At 44.7% G+C, this 18,598-nt stretch overlaps 1 protein-coding gene across 1 annotated transcript in view; it reads right to left on the reverse strand.

Moving 5' to 3' along the window:
- Positions 1-18,598, reverse strand: part of T265_04066 (hypothetical protein) — a gene marked incomplete at both ends in the record, with an annotated part of 38,659 nt that overhangs the window by 12,867 nt on the left and 7,194 nt on the right. Inside the window, 5 exons of the mRNA XM_009168701.1 lie at positions 751-965; positions 1,579-1,842; positions 15,095-15,318; positions 15,552-15,705; positions 16,334-16,552. Coding sequence (XP_009166965.1) covers positions 751-965; positions 1,579-1,842; positions 15,095-15,318; positions 15,552-15,705; positions 16,334-16,552 — 1,076 coding nt within the window. The remainder of the gene's footprint in view (positions 1-750; positions 966-1,578; positions 1,843-15,094; positions 15,319-15,551; positions 15,706-16,333; positions 16,553-18,598) is intronic.

An 18,598-nucleotide genomic window follows, 5' to 3' on the forward strand; every position in this document is an offset into this window, starting at 1 on the left:
TGCTGTCGATGATGATGATGACGATGAAGTTGAGGCCTTAATCACTGAGCGATCTCGAGCTGTGCGTAGTGTTTTTGTACTATTCTAGTGAGAGAGTACGATAAGCAGCTGCGACCACCAGATAAACTATTTTTCATTCTGTTCACATTCACAGCACTCTCGTTTGAAGGGTCGTCCTCTTGTTCTGACGAGTCCACACTAAAGGGAAGCACTGGACTGGAGTTTCGCTCTTATTAGAGCTCATCAGCAGTGCATATTCAATGGGCGTGTCCGGAGTTGAACCCCGGATATCTGATATGCGAGATGAGCGTGTTACCACTACTCCACCAACGCACTTTGGAAGCATCTGAATTTTTACGTCTGAACGGGCGGACGTGTTCATGCTTGAGCGATGTGGTTGGTGTGTCCGACCAATCGAACGACGACCCAGCAACTGTCCTGCTTGTGACGATCGGTTGACCCGCCAGTCATGACTTCCCAGTCAGATAGGGTCACAGGCACTTGAAACCCACTGGGCAACTTTTGGTTGCAGTTGGGATTTTTCGGGATATGTATTTTGCTTATATTCACATAATATTCGTATACACCGTTTCCGAACCAGGTTTTGTCGCTAACACACTAGTATCAAGATGTCGCATGCATACCATAGGAACGAAGATACACAAAATTATTCACTTCATTTACAAATGCATTAATGTGGATCAGTGCGTTAGGAACTTGAACTAAGCTAACACGCGGCATGACACTTACCAAATCGACATATCATCATCCGGACTGCACTGGGTGACTAAGAGTCGAATCAATTCGCTAGTGTTCATGCGGAGGTAGACGTGCGGGAAGGACACGACAGCCGTTACCAAGGTGACAATTAGAACCTCACGAACAGGGTAACGTCCAAGCCAAGTGGATTTACGTAAACGGCAGATGAACAGGTTCATTCTGTTGAAGATGGTCCCGAAAATTCCCTGTAGAAATAAAGCATACCTGATTGGTTAAGCATTCATAATGATCGAATCGTGGGGCACAGCATACCTGCACACCGGATCCACTGCGACAAGACTTTTACATGTGCCGACAAAATGTAATGGTCCTATAGGTTTGTTAAGCAACAAATAAACAAGATCCGCCAAGGCAAAGACAAGTTATGTCCTGGAACAAGCGGGAACATATAAGGTGGATGATGAATTTCAGTTAAGACATCCACAATCCGTAAACTTATGAGTAGAATAGGGCAATCTGTAAAAAGTTGGAACATCTAAAACTCTTAACGAGGATTATTATGACACAAAAACACAAAGCACGAGCGCAGTGGTGTAGCGATCACCATTCAGAAATACTTCGCTAAAGAGTTGAGTATGTATCAAAATGAGCCACGGTGGATCAATCATAGACTTCTGGATAACGTATAGAGACTATGGTAGTCTGAGTACACAATACAGCCGGCTTGAGCTCATATATAAAAAGGTAACAATGGCGAGAGAAACACCGACGGAAAACCAAAGGTAAATGGATGGTATCAAGGGATGTTATTCAGGGAGGAATCACCACTGGACGATAAATACCTTGTAGTAGACTTACGCCAAGCAATCCGAGGAAAGCGAACGGGAGAAGTTCCAGTATATGCCATTGGGCTTTGTAGTCCACGGAGAACATAATCATCGTATCGCTTCCATACGGATTGAGCATACGCAGCACATTGGCCGAGACCATGGCGCAGAAAAAGGAGCGAAACATAGTCTTCATTGGAAAATAGTAGCTAGCCTCCTCCAGAGAGAAGAGGACACCACCGATTGGGGCCCCGAAAGCCACCGCGACTCCAGCCGCTGCTGAAGCCGACAAAATCTTGAAAAATAGAGGTAAAGTATCAACTGTTTGATTTCAGTGCCAACTTTGTCCATCGTACCATTCCAAATAAACAGCACACATATTGGCATTGAGACAAGTATATTCAACCCCTGTAAAAAGGTCGGTCAAGGGAAATGTCGAAAGTGGTGATTTATCCGGTGGGAACGGATTACCCTAAGAAAGCGCAGTTAACTTTATACTGTCTGGCGTGGTATCCACGGTATTTCAGTAGCATATATCACCACAATGAATAAATATGGTGCCGCTTCTCAGCATTTGTGGCGTTATTCAACCTATTCACAGAATAATATTTGAAATGTATTACGGTGTGCCCTCCGTCTAAAGACTCGCTCTCCTGAACGGCGTGTGATTGTGCATAGCCACCAGAGCTGTAAACCATTCACCTTCCATAATACGACCACCTCGTTAATACCGCCGAATTCGATTGAATTCTTCAAGGTCGAGTATCGCACGTCAAACACTTTTTTGTAAAAAGTGGGTGACAAGTGAGGTCACTCCTGAGAAGTATGCATAGATGGTCATGGGGATGGAAATGTGGGATCTCAGTCATTTACCAAGCACGTGCTTTAGCAGAGTCAGTTACTTCCAAGTTCGCTAGTGTACGACACCCATCAAGGCTGAATCGCTTACAATCCGACTGCTCAGTAGTTCCGTTATCCAACCTTCCCATAACTTACCCTACTACACACTTCCAGACCCCCTGTTCATGTGACCCTAATGTACCGAATCCGGTGAAACAGTGGTAGCTTAAGGAGAGATCCCAGTCACTTATTGTTAACACAACGTGTGACAACGATGGAACAGATAGGTGTTTGTCATACGGGTCGTCACGAAAGGTCCCCATTTCACGTCCAAAGAGGCCTGAAGATAAGTCGCTGGCACGAGCCATGCTCGCATAACGTTGTCCTAGAAAAACTGGGGTGCAGTTGGAGATATTGGGCACATGAGGTAAGAAAATACAGTCCGATAAAAAAACTCGTCATGAGATCAACCGTTAATTGGGCCGGAACACCGATCAGTATAGTCAGTTGATATCATTAAAACATACTAGTGGTAATTGACATACCATGTTTTGCTACAACAACAGTGCCTACCAAGCGACTGAGAAGCTGGAAGTGACTTTCAAAACCGCTTTTCTCATCTACTTCAGTGGGAAACATTATCGAGCCGAAGATGGTCTTTAAAAAGGTAGATTCTCTTTTCATGGGGAGATGGCTTACACGAGAGGATGACTGCACAAAAGAAGCAACAGTTGGACGGGGAAGAAATGCTGTTGGTGAGTATTCAGATGGAACTTGTGAATGTACGCACTAAACCTATAAGAATTAATGAAATTTACTACGGTGACTAAGCTTCTTCTTCTTACACTGACTACCATATCGTCTTCTGTCCTGGTCACGTGATGTTGCTTCTTTGTACCCGGATGTATGATTGTTCAGTAATAGACAGAAGTGACTGGGAAGTCAGGGTTGGATTAAGCCATAAACAGTGAGTAAGCGGCCTGGTCTCCATATGACATCGATCTGAAAGCAACCATACATGGGGTTTGGCAGTGTGTCGGAATAGTGGTAGCTCGGGTGTGTTGACTAGGTGTCTGCTGATCTGTTCGCCGAATTCATTAACCAGGGTAGGCTTTTGGAGAGCTCTTTATACACTCACACACACACACCCAAAAGTGTGTGGATATGAGAAATTATGCTCAAGAACTTTTGGGATACCCATACTGAGCAACAGTGGTTAGAAGGACTGGTCGATATAAAGGTTGAACACATTTTTAAAGTCAAGGGATGGTGTGAGCATTGCTCTAATGCCTGATAAGGTGTGAAGGTAAAGCTGATACAATCCCTACCGCAGATGGACATCCCGCTTAAAGTTCACGGGTTACGACCTTTCTTGTCGCCACAAGACAATGAAGAAAGAGTGACCTTTTGTTACACATTTGGGAGTCAGACTGATATCTTTAGAGATGGAACTCCAGATGTACCGGATGGTCTCTATTACCTAGGTAGATGTAAATAAGACACCGATTATGAAATATGCCACCATCCATCAACCGAGCAGTAGGATCACCCTAGGAGTACGGTGATGCTTGCGTGAAGATATAAGCCTGCATATTTTTGAGGCTGAAGCAGATCCTATATCCACAGTCCACGTTTCCGTTACCGGCCGGAAACTCTGAAGGGAAGTAAGTGGCCAAATCAAAGCTACTTAAGGGTCAAAACGTTCTTTACCGGATGTGAGAAAGCACTTGTGATCTTCGATGGTTCGATTCGCCAAGAGGCTCGCGACGACCTGCTGGACGAGTCAAATAGAAGAACCCGCGGATGGTGTTAGGCTTCTGGACAACAGTCTTTCCGCACTGTGTACAAACTTAGTTTTTCCTGGTGTTGGGTGAAGAGTGGAGCCGGATAGCGGTTGTGACTAAAATGAACCTATCTCTGGGTCTCTAGAAAAGCCAGTCTTACTAGAAATCCTACACCTGGGAGAGGTTGGCTAGGCTACGCAACAGGTAGGAGTTCCAGATTCGCGTACAGCAATCATTCACACCCGATATCGCATCAGCAAACGGGTGTTGTGACAGTCGGTTCTTCTACATTCGCCCATCGGCTTCGCAATGGCTGGGCGTGCATTCTTTGCTTAGACCTCGAAAGAGCCACCACGCAGCGGACAAGTGCATACCTAGTATCCAAGGTGTGGTGGTAGGCAGCGACTAGTCCTGCAATCGCTATCTGCTAGTAATGAGGTCGCTGGTGGAGACCACGGGGTCTAACGATTTCGGCTGATCCGGAATTTGGTACTGCAAAGGAAGCCTGTAACTGGGGCATTTGAATTGGGCGCTTTTCGTTGTCTGTGAGTTTTATGTCCAATCCAAGATGACCATCCAGTTGGGTCTCAGCAGTGCCAAATTTGCAAACCACCACATTCATGTCACAACAGTGTTTGACGTTTGAGTGGGTTGTAAAAGGACGAAAGAAGGCTATGCATTTCTTCATTCGGAGATGCAGTCCACTGATGCATTGACATTTCTCTAGTCCCTTCACAAACGTTGTCAAAAGAACCGCACAGAGACAAACATCAGCGGCTATCCAGTGGAGTAGAGGTGCTTCCCCTCGAAGGCTCAGAAAAATGCATCTGGACAAGGCCATTCACAATGTCCCTTGTATCAACAGAGTAGCAGCCGAAAGCGAAGAGATAAAGACGAGGCAGTCACTTCAATCACAGTAGTTGCGTCATAAATCCGTTTTTGACGGGCTGCACATCCATGCGGAGGGAGCCCATCGTACGAATAAGAGCATCTTGTTGTCGTGTTTGGCTCGTACTGCGAACATCAACGGTAATCAAATAAATCGGCTTTTGTGTTTCTCGGTCATTTTGCAAACGGACAGGCAATTGTGTGGCCACAAAGGTGATGCAAGGCGAACACGGCTACTGGTCCTAATGCTGGGAACTGGAAAGGAGGTAATTACGGTGGGATAGGATTAGGAAGCAGGAATACGCGGAGGTGTAAGAGAGAAGGCGTCGGTGGCAGCGTATTTTTGCTTTTCCGTTCCACTGAATGCAGAAATGGAACGCGGTGATGAAGTAGTCAGGAAGTAATTTTGTTTATTGTTATGCACAAGCTGGAATACCATCAGAGCGTCCAAGCCTAAACAGGAGGGCGGTTAGCACCCCCAAGCAAAGCCTTTAACTCAAAAGCCTGACCGTAATGAAGAGAACAGGTGCCAGAATACTATCACAATGGTAGAAGTTACCAAGAGACAAGTCACTGACACTTCAACACTGGATCGATATAATCGGACAGCAAAAGAAGGCTCCATCCGGATTCAAGGATGTTTCAATCACGCCACACCGCAAAGGAATTAAGATCTCATCTGTCAATCACAGAGGCACAAGCCCACTAAGCTATGGGGGAAAGCTCCTGGCACCATTTTCACCTAACCGTCAGACTACAGGAGCTGTCGAAGTACACATATAAAAAATAGGGCTTCCGTTCTCATCATAGTAAAGTGGATCTTGCACTGCCTTGACGAAGGCTTCAAGAAAAATCCCGTGAACACCCTCAGATACTAGTTGCTCTCTCAATAGGCCTCAAGGAAGCTTTCTACTCCGTCAACCCAGCAGTACTGTGGAGATGGTTCTTGCCAAAAACGGCTGTCCGCCAAAAGTTAAGGAATTCAGCTGGATAAGAGCAACGGTTCGAACGAAGTAATGCGAGGGAGCCACATTGCCTTTGTTGGTTTCGACCTCTAACTGACAGCTCTCGTGGAGGTAGCTTCTGCGAACGATGCAGTGCAGTCCAACATCGGACTGACGGACAGATTTAAAATACCAGACGCACTGGCGAATTTTGGCTCAACCGACTGAATTCCGCAGGAACAGATGCCAGCCCAGCTATCGGATAGCTGGTGTGGAAACCTTGGCATGGAGTGATCTCTTGCACATAAGTACCATTTGTGGCAGTGAAATGTTAGTCACGTAGTTGGCAAACACCACCTGCAATTAGGCAAACACAAAAACTGACTCATGGAGAGATATGATTAGACTAAATTGAACAGTGAAAGGTATCACCCATAACTACATGCTATAATCATCCTCAATGGATCCTACTGCGAGGAAGGGGGCAACTGACCTCCCATTGGGGAGAGCAAAGGAGCGCCCTCGGTCACAAATGATGATGAGTGTTGCTGTGGTTAATTCTGGGGATATTCCCGTGTCAAAGCAAGGTGATCCTAGCAACCACAGTCCTTTGTTTAAAATGGACAGGTGAGGACGAGCAGACAACGAAGGCGACAGCTTCCAACATCCCCAGCATACAAAAATCCCGTCGAACCGAAATACGAGCCGGTTATCGGGAGCAGAAAGTTGCGTCAGAGGGGCATGTACTGTTTGACTGTTGCTGACGAGCGCTGTAATATGGATGACAGGGTCTCGAAACTGTCAGTTTGCATAACTGGTAAAAAATGTTCCCGCTGGTTAGTAAGCGCTCTACACAAGGTAACTAATTAGTATGCGTGATCCATTGAATTATGCAAATCTCTAGTGATTGTGTTTTACGAGTAGGCTACCTGTTTACGTTTGTCTAGGTGAGAGGAGTAATCCATGCAGCCACGCAGTCGAAAACAAGCTGATGGCGTATCACCCAAGAGAACCTCTATTCACTTATCTCGACTACGACCAACTGCAGTTACATGATCTTCATTTAGTCGTCATTCGCTAGTGGTTACTTAGCATTTATTATTTATCATTATCACTTTGGTGCCATATCTGACTGGACTAAGGTTACAAGATTTCCCAGGGTGTTTGTTCTTATTACACAAACCCTAATTGTTAGTCTCGTCCCGTGTTGCGAATTGTTTAAGTAATCGGGGTAACTGAGTTCACAGGCGCCGCAGATTTCCTCCTGATTACGTCTAACAAGGCTCGAGCGGTTGATACTGAGGATTTAAGGCTGGTTCTGCAAAGTAAGTTTGAGCAGATTCCCATGCGGTAGAGATTTTGGAATAGTCGCTGGCCAGAGAATATGATACCAGTTTAATAGCGAATCCTTCTTCTAAATGTTCCCCGCTCGATCCTGTGCTGAAGGCCTGGAAACACAGCGGATGTATCCTTACCTTCGTTCGCTCAGATTCCATAGCGATTGCTCAATTTTTGTAACAGTATTGAAATGCTGGTTGCTTCTAACACTACTTTCACAGAGTACTGGCCGCACACGGAGCACACCTTGCATCCAGTGCATTGGATGTATCTTCCGAAATAATTATTTCCTAATTTTAGGTCACACATCACCAGTGGTCTTTTTTACTCGAGCATCTGAGCCTAATAGAGTTAGTCGCGATAGTGCGACGTCGTACTCCGGTACGGGATATGCAAATTCGAGGGCAACAGACAGGGTTTCAAACGCGTAAAGAGCGCACTGATCACACGTTTATACTGCATTGGATACTTGAGCAGTGCCACTTATACCACCGGCATCTCTATTTTCCTTAACTTCAAGAGAGTTGCAGCTCTTAGAATAACCCTTCCAAATGCATCTGGACGAAGCCAAATGCGTTTAAATTTTGCAACTAAACGTCGCGCTTTTCATCATGAAAACTCAGATCATTCCGAGTTTACAGTGAAGTGACCAAAATTATTGACCGCAACTGTGATTAGTACGCCGGGGTTGCTGTTCTCTGTCAGTGAATCTGCTTTGCCGCCGATACAATCATGGACTGTGTAGTCTAAGGACCTGGAGGCCGAGAAATCAAAATGACACCCGGAGAAAGACTAGTGGAATTAGGAGGACGGAATCGTTTTGTTCTCCGACACTCACAGCCAGTGTGATAACACTCTCAATAGAATGTTGCGCGTGACGCTCTGTCTCGGCGCGTGTTCTACGCCTTAGAGGTATAAGGTCTTGATTCAGAATTTTCAGTCTACTTGTGCCCGTTTGAGATTTCACGATGAAGAGCTTGGAACTTCTGGTCGCTTTGTGTAGCTTGGTAACCATGTCAGCCACGACTGTACTGTAACAAAAGAAGTCATTGCACACATTAGTAAAACTCGAGTAACATTTGCGAAGATGCGTTGTTATTCATGGCCTGAGAAATGAGTTTAACTGACGCGGGATGGCAAGGCAACTCCAGTCACAGTTTATGGCTGCAAAAGTTGGTCCCTACTTTTTGAAGACATTAAACGCCTCCAAAACTTTGATCACCAGCGCCTTCGTAGCGTAACTAGAATCAGCTGGCTGCAGCGTGTGTATAAGGAACTGGTGCGTAGAAGAATACCTGGTAACGACGTAAAATTACGAGGGAAGTCAGTAAAACTTCTCCGGATGAGACGGCTGGGATATGTACTGTGCAGACCCCGTCATTCTTTATCAGTGTTGTTTTTTATACCAAACTTAAATATCATTTGCGGTATGGCGATGGAATCAGCAAGTCAACCAATCTACTAAAGAATGAAAATGACCAAGCTGCAGTGCACCGTGGTGAAATGATCAGGCTATGAATAATACAGTCTACGAGTAGTCTGCATTTTTTGTGGTACATCAGCGGTTCCCTCATATATCTGCTGAAACACAAGCCAATAAGTTGAGATGACTGAAAGGAATTTGAGAATACCCACAAACTTGCTACAAACCCTTTATTCTCTTGATGTGCACAGCCTTTCTCTGTCAACTGATCAAACATCATATGGATTCACAAGAAATTGAGGTGAAATACAAAAAGGAAAGTCAATGACGTCAATAAACAGTCAATGTATACTAGGCATAAAAACAGCCAAAATGAAGCCACAAATGGTTGTCTACCAAGCTTTGGAACTAGTGACGATTTTATTGACGGATTTTGGGTTATCTGAGAAGTTGCAGGGTCCCACGAAGTTCTACAGCGCCCAAGACGACACTAAGTAAACAGGGAGCGCACGTCTAGATCATTTTCATCTGAAGTTTCCTTCTGCTATTGCAAAACCCAAAACCCAGTAGTACTAGCATATCCAAACACGCACAACGGCAAATTTGGACAAGACCAGGGCTTGTTGTTCCCCAGCAGATGACCGACGAAATTCACACCATAAAGCAGATCAAAACACGAGCTTCGTTTTACCTCAGGTTCATTCTCCGTAGCTACATTCTATACTGAGAAATTCAGTGTGGTGTGCTGTTTTTCTTTGTTTGTCTGCAAACGGCTAGTTGTTTATTCTTCTCCGCCCAGGGGAATTCGCAGCTGCACATGTTCAAAGCAACCGTAACTAGACATCAGGCCGTACCGTATAGATTGGAAATGATTTGATCTACCTAAAGGCTAGAGTCGTGACTACTGATCTCAGTAGTAGCCAGATTTTCGAGAACCCCCTATTCGGGGTGACTGGGTTCCGACAGGTTTCAAATTTTTTTGTGTTTGGAATCTCTCAGAGTACCAAAAATATTCAATATCATCAGATTTTTCTTCATTTGACTCTCCACCGGAGTGCTTTTTTTAGGGGTTTTCTACTCCAAACTTCCATCCGTCATTGAGGATATCTGCCAACTCTGAGATGTTATACGTATTGTTTACTATGATCAATTCTGCGCTTTCGTCTGGTTGCAGGAAGATGGTTCATCGGACGTAATTCCCTAACGTCTCGGTATTGTTTAGGTATTAGACAGCTATAGTGTCGGATATGGTCGCAGATATGAACTGACAGGAAATATCCATGAAACTGAGCTTGAACCAGTCGGTTCTATCCGGATACATTGGAATAAAGTCCTTACTTGGTCAGATAGGCTCTACAAATGGACCTGCTGTTTTGGGGATATCTTATAATTTATCGCGTGATAAGAAGTCATATTTATTTAGATTTGGTTAACAGTCGAGGAGACATTATGAACACAACACATTATCTCCGTTGGAAACGTTGGTCAAGTAGCTAACCATTGTAGGGTCTCAGTTGACTTCCACCCTGCGTTGTTTTGTTTTCTTGAGGATCTCTCTGAAAAAGTTTTCAACCTTGACGCAGCATGCTAGGGTGAGGTTGGTTAGTAAGGCAGCAAGCAACCGTTCGGTCTCGATACCCTTATCAAACCACTATATATATATATAATGAGTTGCGATGGAGATTCTCCCTTGTGTGCGACTTGCTGAGGTCACTGTGAGTCCGATCAAATAATGTTTTACAATGCATGTTTGGAGGTCGTTAAAAGTTGGCGTCGTTGCGACAGAGAGCTCTCGCTTGATAAAGCTGAGACCAAGAATCGAACATAGGTAAACTCTAAACCGTTTATAAATTTGACCAAGTAAAGCTACTGCAATACATACTTGTCTCTCTGCTTCGAAAACCACCGTTTGGAGACCCCAGATGAGGCCCACAGAAGAGCGTTTCATATATACGTATGGGTGATCTGACTGAAATCATCCAGTCGATAATCCATAACTTGACATATTGGTCACCTGGTCCAAAACACTGACGACCAATTACCGTTAGTTCTAATTGAGGGTTGACCACTAAGCGGAGCAAAAAGGACCACCCCAGATCCCAAATCAAATAAAGGTGCGCTGCGCCACGAGGAATAATGTAAGATGAACAAGGAAGCTCTAACCCACCAATCTATATGGGGATTTCTTGAAAAAGGCTGTCCATGGCAACGAATATGTCGGGTTATAACGCAGTTTTGAAGTTAAACTTTCCATAACATACAAAGACGTCTAGGCAAGTTTGGAACTTATTAAGATGATAACCTGTACGGAGACCAGCCTATCCTAATAACCGAACATCACATCGTTTGGATGGATGTCACGTGCAGGACATGGACCAAAGGAAGGCATGCCCTGATTGGTCAGAATGCCAGCCAATCCGGGTCGAGCATCCTTGACTGGACGCTTCTCGCCCCCTCACGGTGCTTCTAGCACGACCTTGTGGAACACTCTGTGGTTACCCTATAAATACAGATGCAATGATTCTCCTTTTGTCTCCATAAAGGGCTGTGTAGAGCTGCCGTGCCTTTTGATACACCATAGTGGGCGGAGCAGAAAACCAAGGGACCGATACAGAGTTGCACTGCCGTCCACCAAGACACAACATAACCACGTCCTTGGAAACGAATCAACCTAATCCTGATACTAAGAGAATCAAGAGAAAGATAATAGGCACAGTAAAACTGGCCTTGATAGGCGTCCGTAGTAGTACGTGCGAGACAGACTAAAACTGGACGAAAGAGACCAAGCTGATGTACAGAATGAAAAGAGGAGGCAATCGAGTCTGTAACGAAAAATTTGGATCCTCAGCTATGTAACCAAGAAACAATCGCTGAAAATGTGGTCAAAATGTAGGTCTGTCAGAAATCTTGTCCGCAGCGTACGTGCAAATCATACTAAGTCACCCATGTTACGTAGTGGATAGGTGCATGTTGATGAGAATAAAAGGTGGTGTACTTGTTTAAAACAGATGGATATAGCAAAGTCAAGCTAGAAAATACATCATTGGTGATCACGCATAGCCGGAGTGCGAAAGCGAAAGACATCTTGTGGAGGCCTCACTTGTTACACAGGACAACATGTGCACCAGTCGAACACTGATACAAGGACCCTCCAAGACAGGACACCTTGGAAGGTCAACCTAAGTATGTGCACTTCCCAAGCTTCATAAAAGATTGAACTTGTCTCTCGCACCAGTAACTTACACACCTTACGCCTTTCGCCTACGAAATGGGAATATGGAAACGAAGCCAAGAACACTCACGGCGTCTGGCAATTGGAAAGTTGATCAGAACTATGAATGGGAAGTTACAACACTGCACTGGCACTTCGAGACAAACGAAGGTGGATGCGCAAATTTCTACTATGCGTAATCAATGCATAGTCAACATACCACAACATGAATAAAGAACACAGTGTCATAACAGTGACTGAGCAAGAGACAAGAAAAGAAACTGCTCTGTAAACGGTAGAGTATCAGGTGACGATGGTCAGCAAGCTACATAAGTTCGATGACACACCAAGGTTAGAGACATCGATTACCAGGTTGGAAACGAAGTGCGCTTAATCTCAGAAAATACCGTTGTGCGATATGCTTATTACGCTCGCTAGGGTAACCTTCGGAGAACACCAGTATCAGATGTGTCCAGCCACAGTTATGCTTGAGATAACCAACTTGAAAAAAGAAGTAGGATGGTTACATAAGGTATACGGAATGACACCTCAAAACAATTGTATGCTACCTAAGAAGCCTTGCGCGTTGTGACCGACCCGTTAGTGATAACATTGTGTGAGGGTGTGGAACTGCTGAGCGTATGCACGGCGGTCTTCGATAAGCCACGTTAGCACGTGACGGTGTGTGGTTGTAAACATACGAAGAATCATTACCACAAGGGGTTGGAGATCCCAACCCGACCAAAGTTCACAGAACCTCTCCCTTACATAGCTATCATAGCACTAGTTCATCCACAGATGCGGACAAATAGTGTAAACGACGTACAAGAAGGATCATTAAGTGAAGTGAAGAGGAAGAACTAAACCCTAAACTGGACCCAACTCTAAGTGGGTTCCCCATCTGTCTTAACACTTAATGAAGCATCACCAAGCTAACAATGTAGAGTTATGCCAGCCACGCACGTCACTTAATCACAATGGGTCTAACTGATGATATTGCTACTTGGCACAACCTGAAACCTTCTTTCAGCCCGATATACCCAACCGTATAAATTATCAGCAGCATTAGAACAAAAATACGGCATACGGGAAACTACCCATAGTAACCTTGTGAATAGTTTCCTTTATGGAAATCCCCTGCAATATCTCGAATATCGTACCAACTGAAACATGAGGCGGCCTTTATGCAGCTCATTCAATTGAAGAATATCATAAAAAAGAGATCCAGCTGGGTGCCCTCCATGGGGGCGAGATGCCTCAAGTGGTTAGAGCGCGAATTCACTGACCAGAAGGTCCGTAGTTCGGACCCGACCTCTCGACTTCCCTGTCTAGGCTTGGGCAACCTGGCAGTATCCCAGCCCTCGTATTTCCTTCGGGTAGCATGGCGGCTAGGCACCGGAAGGGTGTTATAGCTGAACGATTCATTTTTTTTTTCATTCTGGGTCTCCCATGAAAACCAAATTGATATGCAGCTAGACTTAGCGAATGGAGGCTGGTCCTACGACATAATCAGCTAAGAAGATGCACTGGATAACTTTCACACAGCCCTAGCTGCAACTGACTTGACCATTGAGTCCCCAAATTACTAAACTGCAAGCATGGAACTTGTTTGAGGAAAATTCTCAATACTATGACCGATTGTGATAAAAATCCACTACCATTTTTATTGACTGGCACAGTGCAGATGCCGCTAGTGGTCCTGGACGTCACTGCGCACAGCACTTCCCTGAGCACTGTACCTCGAACCAAAAATGCCACAGGTGATTATGGGATGTGATACTACCCTCCCAAGTCCTGAGTCTAGCGGCGTAATAGGACAGTGCTAACCAGGCTTCGGTTATCGAAACACTTGGTTGGGTGAGTGATTAGACGAGCTGTAGATCTGCAAACGGTTTGGCTGCAAGGGTGGACCGCGCCATCCGAAAACCATGACCAGGAACGTCATTTCTAGGCTACACAAATCATGCAACATAATTCGGTTATACCAAATGGAAAAATCAGTAGCGACGTCCCGGACAGGAGCACCCAGAGATAATCCATTTCCCTTGTCGATAGAACCAGATCTCAACAAGACGAGGTCTTCGTCTACGGTGCCCAATTAGCGAGATCTTGCTTCCTCTCAGTATGTTGGACTGGCAGACGACCCCATAAAATATACGAATTAGAAACTATTCGGAAATGTTCGTGGCCAGCTGGAATGAAGACTGAAATACTGGGGATCGATTGAAAATAATCATGATGGGGGGAACCCGAGAACTAAATTTTTACGGAATCTAACACAAAGCATGCGAAAGACACTGAATTCTAGTTAGGAAAAACAATGGATTTCGCATATTCCGAAAGATGATCGAGTTAGCCTTCAGTTCAAACTCGTCTTCATTGCGTTTAGAAACTCCCAGTGGCCACACAGTTATCTAGGAGGTATTCTGAACACAGTATCAAAATTGACTAATAATTCGGTGAACACGTGAAGAAAACATGGATATTTCAGCTCAGACAACGGACGAAAAATGCTATAAAAATGGGTGGCCTTATTGGCGTCGGGTACACTAAATACTAAATTGTTAGATGCAGACACTTGAGAATCCATTCAACGTCTGTCCATGATCAGTAAAGGTAGGTATAAAACAGTGTACACATAAACCAAAAAAGGTCAGTCAGCTGCATCACCCTTTAGGTGTCTAGCTGTCATGCCATCAGAAGGAAGCACCTGGGATATTGCCAGGTTGCCCAAACCTAGATAGGGGAAGCCGAGAGGCAGAGGTCGGGTTCGAACCCCATAAACCGAACTAAAATATTCATGACAAATTTTCATGCATTCTTAATTTTCCCTACCTACTGTTTCACTCATTAATCATCCTATCGCAAGATTGCCAAATTTCTACTTGACACATCGTAAAAACTTGGTTGAATGGTACCAACTTCAGTAACTATTTCATTCGATTGTGGACGGATGATTATTTGATTCGATTATGAGCTACGTCCGAACTTCCATCATGAAGAATTCCTTCTGAGGTATGAGATTAAAATGGTCAAAGCAGGATAGAATTTTCCCTGGTCATTCGCTTCATCATTAAATCCGTTGTTCTGGAAACGCTCTTTTTTTTCAAATGACTCACCTCACGCTTCTTAGCCTCGTTTCTCCCGTATTTTGGAAAGAAGTAGGCGAGTATGTTGCCCACACACGATGCCATATGAACCATGGGACCCTCTTTACCCAATGATAGACCAGCTGCCACGCCCAGAATCATACCGACAGATTTGATGAGCAGAGTCCATTTGCCCAGGTAGCCACGGATGATGAAACCACCCAATATAGTTTTAATTTCAGGAATTCCGCTGCCTAGAAACACAGAGTCAAAATTACCACGGGTCAGCAAAAAAAATAGTGGGAGTCCTAAGAAAATGGAGTAACCGGACGACGAACACGGATTTACAGTACCAATATGTTCAGATTATGTTTGAAAACATTTTAGCTTTGGAAAACCACTAATGGTAAAAAGGGGATCCAAATAACATCACTTATCAACAGCTGCATAAAAAACGGATGGACAGAGTATCTGGGTCGTCACTTACCACAAGCATACGGTGCGAACATTCGTACCAGAAGCACACAAACCACGGAGAAGAGAAGGGCAAACAGAACGTAGAAAAGATACCCGACGAAGTAGGCCTCAGGATTCGCACCCGTTGGGTCTTTGTCCAAAAATAGACGGGACCAAGTGTACCACTTGAATGTGGAGAAAAAAGGGATTGGTAGGTTAACAACCATATCCATACATTTTATCGAATAACGAAGGGTAAGTCTTCAGGTTCATGTGAAAGCTTGCTCCATTGATAAAATTACGAAATGAAAATATGTGCAGCTCTCCTACTCTAGAGAGGTCACAACTCGAAGTAGGTTAATTTTGCTAACGCTTATGAACTGCTACAAGAGGATTGATTTTGCTCAGTCTCTCCACATGGAGCTTACCTTATATGGCCATCGTTCGTGTGTATAAACACAGGAAATGTGAGTAACTACATTCAACTGCTGTTGGGCACTGGGAACTCAAGTAACTCTGATGTGAGGCTATATCAGCTTTGAAATCAGAGGCGAATGAACTAATCTAGTCAATCCCTCTAAGATTTTTATGTGTTGGGCACTGGGAACTCAAGTAACTCTGGTGTGAGGCTATATCAGCCTTGAAATCAGAGGCGAATGAACTAATCTAATCAATCCCTCTAAGATTTTTATAATATGATATGCTATAGAGAGCGCCAGTTAGATGTGGACGGAACTCGGAAGGAACATCCATTACGAGTCGCGAACGACGGACGGTGAACATTTAGAAAAGGAGAACAAAGCAATAACGTACCTGCTCGCATACTCCATTCGTGTGGTTGGATGACCAACAGCATTGTTCTCTATTGAACCAGAACGCTTCCAAACACACGCCCTCTTTCAAATCCGACATCCACGTAGACCCAATGTCAATGAGGCAGGCGATAATGCCAGTGATTAAACCGACGAACAGAACACAAAACCATCCGGATCCCGAATCCCAATAGCATCGCAGCCAACCCAAAAAAGTTTTCTGTGAAGAAAAAATTAAATAAACACTGAAGACGTGGTATAAAATGGTACACCAATACAGAGATTTGGGGAAAAACTACAACACATCTCGAACACGGACAGAAGGCACTCGAGACCAAGAATTGGGGCTGAGGTAATCTGGTTGTGTTGAAACGAATGTCACTTCAATACAGGCAGTCCCAGAGACAAAAATAAGCCTTCTTAAGAAACTCAACCAGGATGGGACAGGCGTAAAAAAACTGTTCCCGGCACTACTCACTCTGATTCTAACAAAAACGGTTCGAGAGCGCTACTTTTTACCGAGCCTGGTTTTACTGTAGGGTAGTTGTAACGGGATTCATTGGACACAAGTGTACATGTTATCGAGATGTCATCCGCAACAAGTTCGCGATATTTCAGTAGAGAATCAAACAAGATTGTGAGGATTGAATTCCACGAATTTATTGACGGGGTCGTCCGGAGCAGTAGTGAACGACACTTAAGCGGAAAGAATTGCCTTCTCAAGCATGTCCATCCCAATACACGACAGTATCTGATAGGAAATAAGTCACTCGAGTCGTCACGGTGCCCCTCGAAATTCCAAAGGATGTGGGAATCAGATAAATTGTTACTGTTGATATGCTTATTCCTTTTAGGTTTTTCAAGATCAACACAAGGCGATTTTAAAGACATAAATGTGGCAACACTTATAATGCTTGTATTTGCATCAAACTTCCCTATGGAAAAAATCGTTCAGGTGTAACACCATTTCGGTGCCTGGCTGCCATGCCACCCGGAGGAAGCACGAGGGCTGGGATACTGCCAGGTCTCCCAAGCCTAGACGTGGGAAGTCGAGAGGGTGAGGTCGGGTTCGAACCACAGACCTTCCGGTCGGTAAATTCGCGCTCTAACCACTTGGGCCATCTCGCCCCCCTATGAAAAGTCATACTGATTAATAAAGTTCGAGGTGAGGAACAAGTGAAAACTGTCCTTCGACTCAACTGATACATATTCATGAACGAACACTTGTGTCACCGAACTTTTCGCAAACACGGGAGGTGGAGTTCTAAAATAAGAAAGACACACAGAATTTGTAGAGCTACACACGTCACTCTGCCACAAAGCCACGTCTCTGTCTCGTTGCCGGTCTACTTGGATGGTCACATAAACTGGTATTACGCGCCAACGCAGTCAATGGGATGAGGTAGCAAGGGGACTATTTGTGCGTTACAAACAGAGTGGGACAGGAGACTGCAGTGAGACTGCTATTCCGGTATGAACCATCATAGTAAGGTCATGCCGTCAATGAATACGGTACTTACTATGAGCTTGAACACATCCTCGCCTCATTCTACATCACCACTATATACCAGGACCTCTGCTACACATTTCACCACCCTAACCCTAGTTGAGCGAATCGGTAAGCTGCTTTAACATCGCGCCTCAACTGCGCCCGCTTTGTAGTAGAATAATTCTAAAAGAACATGTGGCACCGATACCGCATGGTTACAGGGAGAATGAAGATTCGCGCTGGGGCGACGAATCGCGATAGAGAGAAATCCAGTCAATTCGACTGGGCACAGCATCAATCTAATTCACGCCATTTTTTTCTCGCCTCGATGCACAACATTCCATCAGTCAGTGTGCCTGATAAAATGCGGTTTAATGAATTAGGAGACCAATAGTTTTTCTGGAGTCACTGTGTTTTCTCCGTCCGCTATCTATCAGTGAGAACTGATGAAATCTATGTTATTTGGTGCTTGCAACGCACACACTAATCACTGACGCCAAAGCAATGTACACTCCGTGCACCGTGTGTAGTGTGCGTTACTCTTGTTTTAGCTACCGTTGGCAGACAGCGGTAATGCAAATGGGCGCACACTCGTCCTCTACCAAGTGGTCTAGTTTAGAGTAGGAATGCTGTATACGGTTTGTGTCGCTTTTACTTCTCACAGATAACATATCCCGTCACGAAGAGACTGGACCTTACCGTGGTATGGCGGTTTGTGTACCTCGGAGACCCACTGAGCTATACTGGAGAGTGTCCACACGATTCTCACAGAGTCCC

This window comes from Opisthorchis viverrini (genome assembly GCF_000715545.1).
Source record: "Opisthorchis viverrini unplaced genomic scaffold opera_v5_63, whole genome shotgun sequence".
Lineage (NCBI taxonomy): Eukaryota > Metazoa > Platyhelminthes > Trematoda > Opisthorchiida > Opisthorchiidae > Opisthorchis > Opisthorchis viverrini.